Source organism: Silene latifolia, chromosome 1 (genome assembly GCF_048544455.1).
Source record: "Silene latifolia isolate original U9 population chromosome 1, ASM4854445v1, whole genome shotgun sequence".
Lineage (NCBI taxonomy): Eukaryota > Viridiplantae > Streptophyta > Magnoliopsida > Caryophyllales > Caryophyllaceae > Silene > Silene latifolia.
Genome location: NC_133526.1, coordinates 122,096,499 through 122,116,681, shown reverse-complemented (window position 1 = coordinate 122,116,681; position 20,183 = coordinate 122,096,499). Strand labels below are relative to the sequence as shown.

The window sequence follows — 20,183 nt, the reverse complement described above, 5'->3', positions numbered from 1 at the left end:
GTGATGACCACCATAAGAGGATGAGTGATAGCCGTCCAAGATCACCTTGGTCTCCCACTACGGAATACACCGTATGTAGATACCGTCTGCACATTCCTTAAATAAATAAGGGTCATCCCAGAAATACTGCTTAGCGTTATACAAAAAACGCTTCCTCTGCTGATAAGAAAGGTCAGGCGGCATCGTGCCACTGACAACGTAATTAGCTAAATCTGCATACCAAGGATCTTGGTTAATAATAGAAGACAAAACAGCAAACAATGAATCATCAGGAAAAAAGTCATCAATAGGTAAAGAATCTTCTCCCTCTTGCTGTGACAGTCTTGACAGATGATCAACTACAACGTTCTCAGCACCTTTGTTATCTTTTATCTGCAAATCAAACTCCTGAAGAAGGAGTATCCATCTCAACAGCCGTGGTTTAGCTTCCTTATTAGCAAGAAGGTGTCTCAGCGCTGCATGGTCAGTAAAAACAGTAACTTCTAACCCTATCAAATAAGAACGAAATTTTTCTAAAGCATAAACCACAGCTAGAAGCTCTTTCTTAGTAGTGGTGTACTTCACTTGAGCCTCATCCAGAGTTCGGCTCGCATAGTAAATTGCATTTAAAGCTTTATCTTTCCTTTGGCCTAACACTGCTTCTAGTGCATAATCACTAGCATCACACATAATCTCGAACGGTAAATCCCAGTCTGGAGGCTGTATGATCGGCGCAGATACCAAAGCCTCGCTTTAACTCGTTAAAAGCGAGAAAGACACTCATCATAAATACAAAAGGGGCGTCCTTAAGCAAAGAATTTGTGTAAGTGGTTTAGCAATTTTTGAAAAATCCTTGATAAACCGGCGATAAAAGCCAGCATGACCAAGGAAGCTCCTCACTCCTTTAACATTAACAGGAGGAGGTAATTGCTGAATCACCTGCACCTTTGCTTTGTCAACCTCAATACCCCTATCAGAAACTAAGTGCCCTAAGATAACTCCCTCGTTGACCATAAAGTGACACTTCTCCCATTTAAGCACAAGGTTAACCTCAATGCAGCGCTGAAACACTTTATCAAGGTTAGACAGATAGTTAGCAAAATCACTTCTATAGATACTGAAATCGTCCATAAAGACTTCCATAATAGACTCAATATACTCGAAAAATATCCCCATCATGCACCTTTGAAAGGTGGCAGGGGCATTATAAAACCAAAAGGCATCCTGCGATAAGCAAAAACGCCCTGAGGACAAGTAAAAGTAGTCTTATCCTGATCATCTGGATGAATAGAGATCTGAAGGAACCCTGAGTACCCATCTAGATAACAGAAAAACTTATGAGAAGCTAACCTTTCTACCATCGAATCAATGAAAGGAAGGGGAAATTGATCTTTCTTTGTGGCGGCATTCAGCTGTCTGTAATCTATACACATCCGCCAGCCAGTCACTATTCGTGTAGGTATTAACTCGTTTTTGTCATTCGTGACCACAGTAGTCCCTCCTTTCTTAGGAACTACCTGAACTGGACTCACCCACTTAGAATGACCAACAGAATAGATAATACCTGCGTCAAGCAGCTTCATTACCTCAGCCATCACTAAATCCTGCATTTTCTTGTTCAGTCGGCGCTGACCCTGTCTGCAAGGCTTGTGATCCTACTCAAGCTCGATCCTGTGCATACAAATATCGGGAGTAATCCCCTTGATATCATCCAAAGAATAACCCATAGCTTTCCTGTTTTTCTTAAGCACAACTAACAAAGCAGTCAGCTGATCATCATCAAGCTTAGCACTAACAATAATTGGATATTGCTCTGTATCATCTAAGAAAGCATATTTAAGATGAGAAGGGAGAGGTTTACGCTCAGGTACCTTTACCTCTATGGCGCAAAGAGTACTAATCATCTGTTCCACTCTCTCTCCTTCAGCGTCGATGAGTTCACGCTCATCTAAAGCAGCTTCGAGCAAATCCAACACAACGTCATTGTTATCTGAGTTATCTGCACACTCATCAAAAAGAATTAGGGCTTCTAGTGGGTCCTTTGTAAAAGAACCCGACCAGAAGTCATAAACAGACTCGTCAACAATATCAACAGAATAACATGTATCCTCTATCATTGGCCGAGCCAAAGTACTAGGCAGGCTGAAAGTAATCGCGTCGTCCCCTACTGCAAGAGTCAAACGCCCTTGTTTGACATCAATAATGGCCCCAACTGCAAGACTCGAAAGCATCGACTCTTTGAAAAAGATTGAAACACAAGTTTCTCTCTCTAAAAGGTTTTTCTTAATTCTTTGATGGTTTACAAATGAGGAGGCTAGGTCCTTTATATAGGACAAAAGCCTTGGCCTCCAAGCAAGCATTTAATGCTAGTTTGTAAGTTCTAGGATGAATGAACACATAGAACTTACAACCTAGACCTTTTTGTCAACTTTTATTCAAACTAGGTTGAAAATGCAAAAATATAAAATTGGATTCTCCCCCCCTTGGTGCCGCCACATTGCGGCTCTTTCACTTGTTCCCACACGGCATTCCTCTTGTTCCCACACGGCATCAAGGTTCTTGCGGGTCTCGAGCCTCAATCGCACATATTTCCTTTCTTTTATTTGAGCCCACCCAATCTTTGTGCATAAAAAATGTATTACTCGGGCTTGGTCTTGCTTGGTCCTCTAAGTTGAGCACAACTTCTTCTATTGGGTCTATATCCGCGTCATCTCCTCCCTCTTGAAAAGGAATTGCCCTCAATTCCTTGATTCCATCGTCATCGACGTAAGGAGATAGATCCCCGATGTTGAAGGTAGCGTGCACTCCGTATTCTCCGGGTAGTTCGATCTGGTATGCGTTGTCGCCTACCTTTGATATTACCCTGTAAGGACCTTCCGCACGTGGCATGAGTTTGTTTTTGCGTTTGTTTGGAAACCTGTCTTTCCTTAGGTGTAACCACACGAGGTCTCCTTCGCTGAAAGATCTTGCTCGGCGGTTCTTGTTTGCCTTGCGCTTGTATATTTCATTAATTTTCTCGATTCTCGCCCGGACTTGGTCATGCAGCTTGATCATTGATTTTAGTTTGGACTCAGCATCCTTGTGAATGAGTTCATCCTTGGGTAGGGGAATGAGGTCTAGTGGTAAGTACGGGTTTATGCCATATACGACCTCAAATGGAGAGTGCTTTATCACATACGTTGGGGAGCGGTTATATGCGAACTCGGCGTGAGCGAGTTTTAAGTCCCAATCTTTCTGAGTTTTGCAAACAAGACCGCAACATCGTTCCCAAACTGCGATTTGTTACCTCCGATTGTCCGTCCGTCTGAGGATGATGAGAGGTGCTGAACAAGAGTTTTATCCCACCTTTTTCCACAGCGTTTTCCAGAAGTAGCTTAGGAACTTGGAATCTCGATCGGAGACGATCCTCCTTGGGATTCCGTGGAGACGCATGACTTCTCAAAAGTACAAATCTGCCACATTGCTGGCGTCGTCGGTCTTGTGACACGCGATAAAATGGGCCATCTTAGAAAATCGGTCGACCACCACCATGATCGCATCTTTGCCTCTCTGTGTTCGAGGTAATGCCACAATGAAATCCATTGATATATCTTCCCAAGGACGGCATGGGATAGGCAAGGGTATGTATTCCCCGGGTTGGAATTTGCTTTTGGCCATGTGACAGGTGACACATTTTCGAACTATTGCTTGTACGTCTCCTTGCAGTTACAGCCAATAAAAATTTTCTTTGAGGATATCCACGGTTTTGTTTACCCCAAAATGTCCTCCAAGTCCATCTCCGTGCGCTTCTCGAATAAGGAGTTCTCGAGTTGGAAGTTTCGGAACGCAAAGTCTATTACCTTTGAAGAGGAAGCCATCTTGAATAATGAATTCATCATGAGTCCCAGTCTTGCAAAGCTCGAAGGTTCTCCCAAAGTCGGGATCGTGCTCGTAGGAGTCCTTTAATGCCTCAAATCCCAGTAATCGGACATCGAGCACAGTCAATAATGAGTATCGTCGTAAGAGAGCATCGGCCACCACATTACTTTTGCCAGTTTTGTACTTTGAGGAAAAATGGAAGGATTGTAAGAATTCTACCCACTTGGCATGCCTTGAGTTCAATTTTTGTTGTCCATTGATGTGCTTTAGCGATTCGTGGTCTGAATGTAGGATGAAATGACTCGGCCGAAGATAGTGACTCCAACGTTGAAGAGCTCTCACGATCGCGTAGAATTCCTTGTCGTATGTCGAGTAATTGAGCTTGGCCCCGTTCAGTTTCTCGGAGAAGTAAGCGATGGGTCGCTTTCCTTGCACTAGCACGACTCCAATTCTAACACCGCTTGCGTCACATTCCACCTCGAACGGTCGGGTGAAATCCGGGAGTGCCAATAACGGTGCCTCACAAAGTTTTTGGATAATTGTTTCGAACGCCTTTTGAGTAGCCAGGGTCCATACGAAAGTTCCCTTCTTTGTACACTCGGTGATAGGACAAGCGATGGTGCTAAAATCCCGAATGAACCTCCGATAGAACGATGCGAGTCCATGAAAGGATCGGACTTCCATGACAGTCTTGGGAATAGGCCATGACTTGATGGCTTCAATCTTGGATTGATCGACTGAAACCCCGTCCTTAGAAACCTTGTACCCAAGAAAGATAACGCTCTCGACCAAGAACGAGCACTTCTCCTTTTTGACATAGAGTTGTTGTCCACGAAGTGTGTTGAACACCTTGCGAAGGTGTTGGAAGTGATCATCCTTGCTCCGGCTGTAGATCAAAATGTCTTCCAAATAAACGACCACGAATCTGCCTAGGAAAGGCTTGAGTATTTCGTTCATGAGTCGCATAAAGGTACTTGGAGCATTTGTCAAGCCGAATGGCATAACCGTCCACTCGTATAATCTATGCTTAGTTTTAAACGCGGTTTTCCACTCGTCCCCTTCTCTCATCCGAATTTGGTGATAGCCACTCCTCAAATCAACTTTAGAGAAGATCTCGGACCCATGTAATTCATCGAGCATGTCATCGAGCCTCGGGATTAGAAACCAATACTTGATAGTGATGTTGTTCACGGCTCGACTATCGATGCACATTCGCCACGTTCCATCCTTCTTCGGAATAAGTAGCGTAGGGACGGCACATGTGCTCATGCTCTCGCGCACATAGCCTCGTTCCATTAGCTCCTCGATTTGTCGTTGTAACTCCTTGGTCTCCATCAGATTGCACCGATAGGCGGCTTTGTTTGGTAAAGGAGCTCTGGGCAGGTGGTCGATTTGGTGTTTGATCCCACGAATAGGTGGTAAACCAGCAGGTAGTTCCTCGGGGAAAACATCCTTGAACTCCTCCAAGAGCGAGGTTAATCGTCCATCCTTGCCTCCATTGCTAGGAGCCTCATTGACCACCATCAGGTATGTGGGAAATCTATATCTCTATACTCAACATATTCATATTATGTAGTGATTTTAATTTAGTCATAAAATTAAAAGGTGATCTTATGCATGCAAACTACAAAATAAATAAAGAAGAAATCTTCATTCTTACATTGTTATTTTCGGATCAAAGGGCACAAAAGAGTTCTCCTGCTCTCTTGTTCTTGAGCTCTCCTGAAATGGATGAACAAAAGGATACAAGTATAGTATCCCTCCCAAGGAATAATACCCAAGATATACTCTTAATAAAAATTAATATTATCAATACTAGAATAACATTAATTTAAATAAAATGACCCAAAATATTTTTGGTCCTCTTTGGATTTCGGTCAAGAGGAGGAAGAAGGAGGAAGAAAATATTTTTATCTCTCTAAAAATATTTTGTGATGTTAGAATGAATAATAATTCACACACTTTGCATGCAGTGAAAAATAGACTAAAAAGGCAAAAGACCCTTGGCTCTTCTACAAGGAAAACCGGGTAGGAGGGTGGGGAGAAGGCCAATGCATGAGCTTGGTACTCTTCACAAGAGGCACTAGGTTTGCATGCCTAGTTATAGGAAAAATAATCATGTTTTCCACTCACTTAATTAACATAATTTATAATGTTAATATCACCCAATATTTCGGTCCATTAGGAGATAAAATGGATTCCATTTTATCTTTGTCAATTTGTCAATTTGTCACATGTCATGTAAAATTGTTATGTATTTTTAACATATTAAAAATCAACGCATTAATAAAAATACGTCATATACAAAATCGACTTAGTAATTCACAATTACTTGTACCAAAATAATTTACCAATTATAAATCACAACATCTTGTATTTATAATAAATTATTCATTCAATTTCAATTGTTTCCATAAACAATAATTTCATCCAAGTAATAAAACAATTCGATCACTTAGACCGTATCTTATTTAATCAAATTATAATGAGATACGTAAATTTACTTCCAAAATCGTCCGTCAATATTTGAAGTAATTTAATTAACTCGTAACGTTATACGATTAATTAAATGATCAATTAAGAGTATTATCCTTTAGGTATGACCTAAGGGATCAACTGATCACCACCGTCGCACGACAGTAATGTCAAACTCTAGTCAGCCAATCATTACCGATATGTGTGGACCAGTTGACAGTAAAATATTACTTCCCAATTGTATTCTTTAAAATGAGACTTAAACATGTGCTCATCATGATCAACAGTTGTGATCGCATTATTGTCGGAGGGCACATATTCCAACAATCTCCCACTTGTCCTCGACAAGTGTGCGTCACCAATTATCTTGTCCTATTACTATCTCCCACTCAATGCAAGGTGTCTTTCAGGTCATACTTGCAAGTGATCATATCGAGAGTGGTTTCCTCGATCTGGAGAATAACTGATTGACCGGATTTATCCACCATGGATACATTCCGAGCGTGGCCACGCATTTCCAGTTTATTACTCCTCGAATGGCCTTGAGATATTGTTATAACCCTGACTAAGGGTGGACAATTCCTATCGCACTCATTCCCTTTGACTAGCCACAGCCATCATAACCCAAAATATGCCCATTTGACCCCATTTACGAAGGTCGTAGTAACACAAATCAAAGTTAATCTGAAACTGTGCCATCTTAGGTGAATAGTCTTTAGTCAAAAGAATTGACTCATTAGAATACTATAGTAGCTCCCGCCACGACCAGGCTATATAAATTTGCGTAACTCTATAAGCGGTCATAAGGCCCGACAAAATGTTCCTAACTAATGATGCCTATGTGATCGACTAGTCATCTCACATGACTCTATGGCACTTGAACTTGCCATCAATCGCATCACACTCTAGTCACTTTGAGACGTCACCTCATACAAGTGGCTATGGACAAATACTATGTTAATTCGTGTTCACTTTAACGGGGTTCAATTGTCACTACAACCCGTTTGGATGTAACAATGTATAAATTAAAGATAAAAGACAAATGTGATTGTGAACATGAACAAAAACAACACTTTTATTTCATTTCAAAATCTAACAAAAACTTGGTACACGTTTAAGTCCCATGGACGCAACATGTCCATCATGCTTGGTTTGCGATAAAGGTTTAGTGAGCGGATCGGCTATGTTGTTATCCGTCCCAACCTTACAAATCGCAATTTCCTTTCTTTCAATGAAATCTCTAATTACATGATATTTTCTAAGTACATATCTAGATCTATTACTAGACTTTGGCTCCTTAGCTTGGAAGATCGTCCCACTATTATCACAATAGAGAGTGATGGGATCATTGGCGGTAGGTACTACTCTTAGACCTTCCGTGAATTGCCCGATCCACACAGACTTCCTTGGCGAGCTTCCGATCCGCAATGTACTCAGCCTCCGTTGTTGAATCCGCGGTCACAGCTTCCTTGAAGCTTCTCCAGCTAACGGCACCACCATTGAGCATGAAAACGAAACCAGCTTGTGATTTCATGTCATCTCTATCCGTTTGAAAACTCGAGTCCGTGTATCCGTTAACACGTAGTTCGGTGTCTCCTCCAAACACTAAGATAGAATACTTAGTCCTTCTCAAGTACTTAAGGAAGTTCTTGACGGCTATCCAGTAACTCTCTCCTGGATTTCCTTGATATCTACTCGTCATACTCAAGGCATACGAGACATCAGGACGTGTGCATATCATGGCGTACATGATTGATCCAACAGCGGAAGCATAAGGGATCGTCTTCATGCGTTCAACATCATGGGGTTCGGAGGAAGATTGAGTCTTGCTCAATATCATCCCAGTTACCATAGGTACCAAACCCCTTTTAGATTTGTCCATGCTGAACCGTCTAAGAATCTTATCGACATAAGACTCTTGACTTAGTGCCAATATCCTCTTGGATCTATCTCTATGGATCCGGATACCTAATATGCGTTGTGCTTCTCCTAAATCCTTCATTTGGAAGTGGTTACCTAACCACTTCTTAACAGAAGACAACGTTGGAATATCATTTCCAATGAGTAGTATGTCATCGACATACAAGTATAGGAACACAACATTGCTCCCACTAAATTTCATGTATAAACATGGTTCCTCAACACTTCGAGTGAAACCATTTTCCTTTATAACATGATTGTATCGATGATTCCAACTTCTAGATGCTTGCTTAGGACCATAAATGGATCTCTTAAGCTTGCATACTTTGTTAGGATTTTTAGAATCAACAAAACCTTCGGGTTGTATCATGTACACCTCCTCTTCTAAATGCCCATTTAGAAAAGCGGTTTTGACATCCATTTGCCATATTTCATAATCATGAAATGCGGCGATCGCTAACAAAATCCGTATGGATCTTAGCATAGCTACGGGCGCGAAGGTCTCATCATAATGGAGACCTTGGACTTGGGTAAATCCTTTTGCCACTAGCCTAGCTTTGTAGACATCATCATGTCCTTCTATGCCATTTTTTACTTTGAATATCCATTTGCATTGAAGAGGTCTTGCCCCTTTAGGCAAATCTACCAAGTCCCAAACTTAGTTTTCAAGCATAGAATCCATTTCGGACTTCATGGCTTCAAGCCATAAGAAGGAATTTGGACTAGAGATTGCGGCCTTGTAGGTGGCGGGCTCGTCACTTTCTATAAGCAACACATCGAGTGTTCCATCTTCTTCGATAAGTCCCACATATCGATCGGGATGGCGAATTTCTCGACTCATTCTTCTTAGTGGAGGAGGGACAACCGCGTTAGACGACGAAGGAACATCTTCTTGCGTCTCTACCTCGGTTTGTGGCTCTTGAACTTCATCAAGTTCAAAATTTCTCCCACTCTGTCTCTTAGAAATAAAGTCTCTTTCTAAGAAGACAGCCTCGCAAGACACAAACACTTTGTTATCTTGAGGTTTGTAGAAGTAGTATCCTCGAAAATTCGAGGGGTAACCTACAAAGGTGCATCTTTCGGATCTTGGGGCAAGCTTGTTGTCATTCTTAGTCTTGACGTAAGCATCACATCCCCAAATTTTCATGTAGGATAGATTAGGAACTCTTCCTCTCCACATCTCAAATGGAGTTTTTCCGGTGGCCTTAGTGGGACTATTATTCAAAGATATAATTGCAGTTTGGATTGCAAATCCCCAAAACGAGTTTGGTAACTCGGTTTGACTCATCATGGATCGAACCATATCAAGTAGGGTTCAATTTCTCCTTTCGGCAACACCATTGAGTTGTGGTGTTCCAGGTGGAGAAAGTTGTTATATAATACCACAACCTTTCAAGTGTGAATCGAATTCAAGGCTAAGATATTCTCCACCACGATCGGAACGTAGTGCTTTTATCTTTTTGTCCAATTGGTTCTCTACTTTGTTTTGAAATTCCTTGAATTTCTCAAACGCTTCACTCTTATGTTTCATTAAATAGACATACCCATGTCTACTCAAGTCGTCGATCAAGGTTATAAAGTAGTCATAATTTCCACGAGCGGTGATACTCATTGGTCCACACACATCGGTATGTATGAGTCCCAATAGTTCACTAGCTCGTGTCCCTTTACCACTAAAAGGATTACGAGTCATTTTGCCAAGAAGGCAATATTCGCATGTTCCATATGATTGAAAATCAAATGGTGTAATCACATTAGTCGAAATTAATCTTTTGATGCGATTCTCGTTTATGTGACCTAATCGACAATGCCAAATGAACGCTTCATTTGGGTCACTTGATTTGAGTTTCTTTGATTGAATGTTATAGATATCATTAGTCGGATTTGAGGTCTCTAAAATGTAAATGCCATTGATGGAAGAAGCTTGGCCTATAACCAAATCATTCCTTGAAATAGTACAACGATTGTTCTTAATGACAAAACAAAAACCGTCCATGTCTAGCATGGCGATTGAAATAATGTTTTTAGAGAGTGTAGGCACATAAAACATTTATGTAAATACAATTCAAATCCGTTAGGCAAAGCTAAAACATAAGTTCCTTTGGATTCGGCCGCTACTCGAGCTCCATTTCCAAGGCGTAGATCCACATCTCCCTTGCTAAGCCTCTTCACGTCTCTTAAACCCTGTAAATGATTACAAAGGTGAGAACCACAACCGGTATCTAGTACCCATGTCGTAGTGGAAGTATAATTTATATCAATAACATAAATTTCTTTAGGAATTTTACCTTTTGGAACGATGATTCCTTCCCTTATATTTCGCAAATATACGGGACAATTCCTAAGCCAATGTCCCATGCCATAGCAATAATGGCACTCATCATTAACTTGCTTGAAGTTTTTGATTTTCTTTCCCTTCTTCTTGAACTTTTTGCCCTTTGAAGCAAGAACTTGAATGCTTGAGCTCCCACTAGTTTTGACATCTTTATCTTCCAGAGACAAAAACCCTATAGATTGTATGAGGTAGTCTTCCTGAGACGGGCTCACACGAGATCTAGTAGTAGTAGGTGGTTTAGAAGCAGTGATGAAGTTAAGGTTTCCATCCGAACCTATCCCAAAATGAAGTTCCCTAGTAGTGTCGAAATCATTGTTGGAGCAAACGTCGTCAAAAACATTGTGGTAAGACTCAATAGTTATCGGTGCGGTAGCATTTGATGGATTCATTGTAATGAACTAAAAGTATGGAGGAAAAGGAAATATTAACATTTGTCTTTTTAAATCATACTTGTAAAAAGATTAACAAGATATGAGCATTTATATAGCGACCTCTACCCAACTACTATAAATGATTCCAAGACCCAAATTCATATCAACTTAGGCATGGGATAGCCGATGAAACCCTTATTAATATAACTCGGTGGATTAACGTTTAATCGATTCTACTTTTAGAACTCTTGGTCGATAAAATTACTCTAATGTTTATCTATAGCCCGGAACACATGCGACTACGGTCACGAAAACTTCCGTTGAGGTCAATCCAAATTTCGAATAAATGTGTCCATGATCCAAATTCATATTAACTTGGGCACGGGATGGCCGATGAAACCCTCATCAACACGAATTCGGTGGATAGACATTTATCACCCACTTCCCCTACGTAACAAGGTTTGTACCCCGGGATGGCCGAGTGCACTCCCTCGCGAAATAGGTTTTCATGGTTTCTACTATTTGGTAAGACTATGTCTCAATTGATTATTTTAGCGAGAGGTCATGTCAATTTATTATCTATCACGTTTTAAGTGAACTAAAGCGGTGAACTACGATAATTTTAATTGACACGATCGAAATACTCGATTAAAATGACAATGCATGTTTTAGTTATGGCGATTTAGCGATGCATGCAACATATAAATAAAATGCAAAACATAAAATAAATCCTAGTATGGCCTTCCTAAAATAGAAAATCTAATTAACTATTACATAATCGGAAACCAACTCCATTGGTCCCTTGAACTTCGGTTGTGCCACGCATCTCGAGGTAACACCGTCTTTATGTATCGCCTTCTTGAATGACACCGTCTTCAAGGAACTCCGGAATAAATTAATTACATAACAAATTACATAATTTCCTATTATACATTTGTAATTAAAAATAAAATAAATCTATTAAATTACAAAACGGTGATACGAGATCACAATAAATTACAACCGAATCGATATTCCCATACATTTCGGGTAATACCAATTAAAACTAAGGCCATACTAAGTAAAAATTACATAATTCAAAAATTACATAAAGTAAAATTATGACAATCATAAATAAAATGCAGCATTATAATATGTATGAACATGCCCAATTTTATGCTAAATCGCCTTTAAGGAGTCAATATCGTATATTACACAGTTTTTACGGATTTGCGTGATTCAACGTTTTATAATCACAAAAATTACATAAATTCATATTTATGCACAAGTTAATTACCCTAACCTCTTAGGACTCAAAATAAGTCTTCACTAATTACTTGACTATAATTAACTCATATTTCTTAAAATTGTTCATTAATGGACTTAAAATTATAATAAAATGCTATAAACTTCAAATAAATCACAAAAATTCCAAATAAATTCAAAATTTGAAATTTAAACTTATGAACATTCTGGAAAAATACCATGACACTCATAATGTTCAAGAAACTTAGGTTAAAATTTCGTAAAATTATCGAAAAAACTATGTTGCGGTTTATCGGATTTATCAATAAAAATCATAAAAACATGAGAAAAAATTATATTCATCAACTTTTCAATTTTAGATCTGAAAAAGATAATAAAATGCAACATGTGACGTTTTTCTTAGTCATGGAGTATGTTTTAGCAATTATTTACTAATTAAGTCACTATTTATGCTATTTTTCATCAAAAATCCATAAATCATGCATAAAGACTTCAATATAGCCCATTATTTTACACACATCTTGTAAAATTGAATGTGACAACATACTAAATTTCTATGACCAGATTCGAAATTTATCTCATATTAACCTATTTTTCATCTAAATCCGATTTTAAACATGAAAAATCCATTTTTCGAGCATAAAAACTCCAAAAATTATGAATATTTACAGGTCATCTCAAAATAATATATGTGATAACATATCCAAAAATCACTGAAAAATTCGAAGTTTAGCTAATTTTAGTCCGAAAATGACATTTTATTCATAAAATCATATTTTTAATGCCATTATTATATAATATGAACAATAAAAATCCATAAATTAACCAAAATATCCTATAAACATTTTAGGACCAGAAACTTAACATGCATAAATTTATTTCGTGATATTTCATAATAACACAAATTTACAACTTTTATATGTTAATCGTATAACTCGGAAAAACTATAACCGATTTGCATGCAAACAACCAAGGCTCTGATACCACTTGTGAGAAATCTATATCTCTATACTCAACATATTCATATTATGTAGTGATTTTAATTTACTCATAAAATTAAAAGGTGATCTTATGCATGCAAACTACAAAATAAATAAAGAATAAATCTTCATTCTTACATTGTTATTTTCGGATCAAAGGGCACAAAAGAGTTCTCCTGCTCTCTTGTTCTTGAGCTCTCCTTAAATGGATGAACAAAAGGATACAAGTATAGTATCCCTCCCAAGGAATAATACCCAAGATATACTCTTAATAAAAATTAATATTATCAATACTAGAATAACATTAATTTAAATAAAATGACCCAAAATATTTTTGGTCCTCTTTGGATTTCGGTCAAGAGGAGGAAGAAGGAGGAAGAAAATATTTTTATCTCTCTAAAAATATTTTGTGATGTTAGAATGAATAATAATTCACACACTTTGCATGTAGTGAAAAATAGACTAAAAAGGCAAAAGACCCTTGGCTCTTCTTCAAGGAAAACCGGGTAGGAGGGTGGGGAGAAGGCCAATGCATGAGCTTGGTGCTCTTCACAAGAGGCACTAGGTTTGCATGCCTAGTTATAGGAAAAATAATCATCTTTTCCACTCACTTAATTAACATAATTTATAATGTTAATATCACCCAATATTTTGGTCCATTAGGAGATAAAATGGATTCCATTTTATCTTTGTCAATTTGTCAATTTGTCACATGTCATGTAAAATTGTTATGTATTTTTAACATATTAAAAATCAACGCATTAATAAAAATACGTCATATACAAAATCGACTTAGTAATTCACAATTACTTGTACCAAAATAATTTACCAATTATAAATCACAACATCTTGTATTTATAATAAATTATTCATTCAATTTCAATTGTTTCCTTCAACAATAATTTCATCCAAGTAATAAAACAATTCGATCACTTGGACCGTATCTTATTTAATCAGATTATAATGAGATACGTAAATTTACTTCCAAAATCGTCCGTCAATATTTTAAGTAATTTAATTAACTCGTAACGTTATACGATTAATTAAATGATCAATTAAGAGTATTATCCTTTAGGTATGACTTAAGGGATCAACTGATCACCACCATCGCACGACAGTAATGTCAAACTCTAGTCAGGCAATCATTACCGATATGTGTGGACCAGTTGACAGTAAAATATTACTTCCCAATTGTATTCTTTAAAATGAGACTTAAACATGTGATCATCATGATCAACAGTTGTGATCGCATTATTGTCGGAGGACACATATTCCAACAAGGTAAACATGGTTGCCATTGACAATGGCCTCGTCCACTTCTTTCTCACTAGCAAGCATGGTCATGCTAGTGGTCTTTCCACGCTTGGCACTCATGGAACGCACTTCACCAGGCGCCATTGGTTTTAAGATAATCCTTTTACCCTTACTTACCAACTCGTATTCGTTGCTTCGACCGCGATGTACCACATCCCGGTCATACTGCCAAGGTTGTCCTAATAGGACATGACAGGCATCCATTGGTACAACATCGCATAGGATGTCGTCGTTGTAAGATCCCATGGTTAGTGCCACCCTCACTTGCTTGGTGATTTTTACCTTGTTCCCGTCATCAAGCCAATGCAGGGCATAGGGCTTTGGGTGAGGCGTTGTGGGTAGCTTTAACTTCTCCACCATTTCATTCGAGGCGACGTTGGTGCAACTGCCTCCGTCAATGATTAGGCTACACCATTTGTCTTTCACTTGGCACTTGGTGTGAAATATTTGACTTCGTTGCTCCGTTTCAATGGGCGAAGATTGGGCTTGCAAGGTTCGGAGAACCAAAGCACAATCATAACTAGGAGCGACGTAATCTTCGGCGTTCTCGGCGTGCGCCTCTTCCTCTTCTCCTTCTAGGTTAAAAATGCCCTCGGTTCTTTCTTCTTCTTCAAACAACTCGTCACGACACTCCACGACCTCTCTTAGTGTGATTGTCCGTTGATTCGGGCACGCATTTTTGAAATGCCCAAACCCTTGCCATTTGAAACACCGAATCTGCGTGTAGCCATTTTCTTTTGAGGCGGGTGGTTTAATAACAGAACTGGAGGCAGAAGTTGCCTTGGACTCGGTGGTATTTCCCGTTGCGCTTGTCCTTGAGTTGTTCTCATTCTTCCAATTCCGGCTACTTTTCCCATAGGTGGTTGTCACCTTCGTCTTCCCTTGTGCCTCCACTTTGAGACAAATACTACACAAGGTGTCGAAATCTGAGTAATTCTGCAACTCGATGACGTGGGCGATGCTGCGGTTTAGACCGCGTAGGAACCGCGCCATTCTTATGTCTATATCCTCCACCAAGTCTCCCATCAAGGCTAGATTTTCAAATTCGTTGATGTATTCTAGGACACTTAGCCTTCCTTGGGTAAGATCAGTGATCTTACGATAGGTCGTGAGCCTATGTGTGGCGGGGACATATCTTTTCCGTAATTTGAGTTTAAGCACGTGCCATGATGTTATCTTTGCTTTTCCGGCTCGAACTCTCCTGGTCTTAAAGCTTTCATACCATATGAAGCCCCATTCCTTAACTTTAAAACGGCGTACTTGCAGCATTGTTCATCATCGAGATCCTTAAATTCAAACATCCGATCTATTTGTCTCTCCCATTCGAGATAAACCTCGGGGTCCGTGCCTCCCGTGAACTCGGGTAGTTCACTGACCTTGAACTCTTCAACGGCTCGTTCTCGTCTTGGCATCCACCTGGGGTCGTTTTCTTGTAAATTCCTTAAAGAATTTTGAAGATTTTTTAGAAAGTTGGGATCGTCGAAATTCATTTTTGATGTTTGTTGTTTGAAGGTTTACACAATGAGTCACAAGGACTAAAGATTAAGGACAAATGGTTTAACCAACGATTCACATGGATGAAAGAACAAGGAAAAATGGTTCACATAACGAGTCACAAGGACTAATGAACAAGGACAAATGTTTCACACAACGAGGCACAAGGACTAAAGATTAAGGACAAATTGTTTAAACAACGAGTCACATAGACGAAAGAATAAGGAAAAATGGTTCACACAACGAGTCATAAGAACTAATGAACAAGGACAAATGTTTCACACAACGAGTCACAAAGACTAAAGAACAACGACAAATGGTTTACACAACGAGACACAAGGACTAAAGAACAATGATTCACAAGGACTAATGAACAAGGACCAATGGTTCACACATTGAGTCACATGGACAAATGGTTCACACATCGAGTCATAAGGACTAATAAAAAAGGACAAATGTTTTACACAACGAGTCACAAGGACTAAAAAAGGACAAATGAACAAGGACAAATGGTTTTCACAACGAGTCACAAGGACTAAAGATTAAGGACAAATGGTTTAAACAACGAGTCACATGGACTAAAGAACAAGGACAAATGGTTCATACAACGAGTCACAAGGATTAAAGAAGAAAGATAAATGGTTCACACAACGAGTCACAAGGACTAAAGAACAAGGAAAAATGGTTCACACAACGAGTCACAAGGACTAAAGATTAAGGACAAACGGTTTAAACAACGAGTCACATGGACTAAAGAATAAGGGAAAATGGTTCACACAACGAGTCACAAGGACTAATGAACAAGGACAAATGTTTCACACAACGAGTCACAAGGACTAAATAACAAGGAAAAATAGTTCACACAAATAGTCACAAGGAGTAATGAACAAGGACAAATGCTTAACACAACGAGTCACAAGGACTAAAGAACAAGGACAAATGGTTCACACAAGGACCAAAGAACAACGATTCACTAGGACTAATGAACAAGGACAAATGGTTCACACAATAAGTCACAAGGAAAAATGAACATGGACAAATGGTTTACACAACGAGTCACAAGGACTAAAGATTAAGGACAAATGGTTTAAAAAACGAGTCACATGGACTAAAAAACAAGGAAAAATGGTTCACACAATGAGTCACAAGGACTAAAGAACAAGGACAAATGGTTTACACAACGAGACACAAGGACTAAAGATTAAGGACAAATGGTTTAAACAACGAGTCTTATGGACTAAAGAACAAGGGAAAATGGTTCACACAACGAGTCACAAGGACTAATGAACAAGGACAAATGTTTCACACAACGAGTCACAAGGACTAAAGAACAAGGACAATTGGTTCATACAACGAGTCACAAGGACTAATGAACAAGGACAAATGTTTCACACAAGGAGTCATAAGGACTAAAGAACAAGGAAAAATGGTTCACACAATGAGTCACAAAGACTTGAACAAGGACAAATGTTCTACAGAAGTAGTCACAAGGACTAAAAAACAAGCACAAATGGCTCACTCAACGAGCCACAAGGACAAATGAACAAGGACAAATGGTTTTCACAACGAGTCACAAGGACTAAAGATTAAGGACAAATGGTTTAAACAACGAGTCACATGGACTAAAGACCAAGGACAAATGGTTCATACAACGAGTCACAAGGATTAAAGAAGAAGGACAAATGGTTCACACAACGAGTCACAAGGACTAAAGAACAAGAAAAAATGGTTCACACAACGAGTCACAAGGACTAAAGATTAAGGACAAACGGTTTAAACAACGAGTTACATAGACTAAAGAACAAGGAAAAATGGTTCACACAACGAGTCACAAGGACTAAAGAACAAGGACAAATGGTTTACACAACGAGACACAAGGACTAAAGATTAAGGACAAATGGTTTAAACAACGAGTCACAAGGACTAATGAACAAAGACAAATGTTTCACACAACGAGTCACAGGGACTAAATAACAAGGAAAAATGGTTCACACAAGGACCAAAGAACAACGATTCACTAGGACTAATGAATAAGGACAAATGGTTCACACAACAAGTCACAAGGAAAAATGAACATGGACAAATGGTTTACACAATGATTCACAAGGACTAAAGATTAAGGACAAATGGTTTAAAAAACGAGTCAGATGGACTAAATAACAAGGAAAAATAGTTCACACAACGAGTCACAAGGACTAATGAACAAGGACAAATGTTTCACACAACGAGTCACAAGGACTAAAGAACAAGGATAAATGGTTTACACAACGAGACACAAGGACTAAAGATTAAGGGTAAATGGTTTAAACAACGAGTCTTATGGACTAAAGAACAAGGAAAAATAGTTCACACAACGAGTCACAAGGACTAATGAACAAGGACAAATGTTTCACACAACGAGTCACAAGGACTAAAGAACAAGGACAAATGGTTCACACAACGAGTCACAAGAACTAATGAACAAGGACAAATATTTCACACAACGAGTCATAAGGACTAAAGAATAATGAAAAACGGTTCACACAACGAGTCACAAGGACTAATGAACATGGACAAATGTTTCACACAACGAGTCACAAGGACTAAAGAATAAGGACAAATGGTTCACACAACGAGTCACAAGGACTAATGAACAAGGACAAATGTTTCACACAAGGAGTCATAAGGTTTAAAGAACAAGGAAAAATGGTTCACACAACGAGTCACATAGACTAATGAACAAGGACAAATGTTTTACAGAAGTAGTCACAAGGACTAAAAAACAAGGACAAATGGCTCACCTAACGAGCCACAAGGATAAATGAACAAGGACAAATGAACAAGGACAAATGGTTTTCACAACGAGTCACAAGGACTAAAGATTAAGGACAAATGGTTTAAACAACGAGTCACATGGACTAAAGAACAAGGACAAATGGTTCATTTAACGAGTCACAAGGATTAAAGAAGAAGGACAAATGGTTCACACAACGAGTCACAAGGACTAAAGAACAAGAAAAAATGGTTCACACAACGAGTCACAAGGACTAAAGGTTAAGGACAAACGGTTTAAACAACGAGTCACATAGACTAAAGAACAAGGAAAAATGGTTCACACAACGAGTCACAAGGACTAATGAACAAGGACAAATGTATCACACGAGTCACAAGGACTCAATAACAAGGAAAAATGGTTCACACAAGGACCAAAGAACAACGATTCACTAGGACTAATGAATAAGGACAAATGGTTCACACCACAAGTCACAAGGAAAAATGAACATGGACAAATGGTTTACACAACAATTCACAAGGACTAAAGATTAAGGAATAATGGTTTAAAAACGAGTCAGATGGACTAAAGAACAAGGAAAAATGGTTCACACAACGAGTCACAAGGACTAATGAATAAGGACAAATGTTTCACACAATGAGTCACAAGGACTAAAGAACAAGGACAAATGGATTACACAACGAGACACAAGGACTAAAGATTAAGGGTAAATGGTTTAAACAACGAGTCTTAAGGACTAAAGAACAAGGAAAAATGGTTCGCACAACGAGTCACAAGGACTAATGAACAAGGACAAATGTTTCACACAACGAGTCACAAGAACTAAAGAACAAGGACAAATGGTTCACACAACAAGTCACAAGGACTAATGAACAAGGACAAATGTTTCACACAACGAGTCATAAGGACTAAAGAACAAGGAAAAATTGTTCACACAACCAGTCACAAGGACTAATGAACAAGGACAAATGCTTCACACAACGAGTCACAAGGACTAAAGAACATGGACAAATGGTTCACACAAGGACTAAAGAACAACGATTCTCTAGGACTAATGAACTAGGACAAATGGTTCACACAATGAGTCACAATGACAAATAAACAAGGACAAATGGTTTAGACAACGAGTCACAAGGACTAAAGATTAAGGATAAATGGTTTAAACAACGAGTCTTATGGACTAGAAAACAAGGAAAAATGGTTCACACAACGAGTCACAAGGACTAATGAACAAGGACAAATGTTTCACACAACGAGTCACAAGGACTAATGATTAAGGACAAATTGTTTAAACAACGAGTCACATGGACGAAAGAACAAGGAAAAATGGTTCACACAACGAGTCACAAGGACTAATGACCAAAGATAAATGTTTCACACAACGAGTCACAAAGACTAAAGAACAAGGACAAATGGTTTACACAACGAGACACAAGGAC

At 38.8% G+C, this 20,183-nt stretch overlaps 1 protein-coding gene across 1 annotated transcript; it reads right to left on the bottom strand.

Annotated features, from left to right (window-relative positions):
- Nucleotides 1-2,529: 2,529 nt before the first annotated feature.
- LOC141654880 (uncharacterized) lies at nucleotides 2,530-15,470 on the bottom strand. The gene is made up of 3 exons (XM_074461993.1): nucleotides 14,451-15,470; nucleotides 3,733-5,385; nucleotides 2,530-3,213 (listed from the first exon to the last, which is right to left on the bottom strand). The coding sequence occupies exons 1-3, from the start codon at nucleotides 15,468-15,470 to the stop codon at nucleotides 2,530-2,532; spliced, it is 3,357 nt and encodes a 1,118-aa protein (XP_074318094.1).
- Between the last annotated feature and the right edge of the window lie 4,713 nt (nucleotides 15,471-20,183).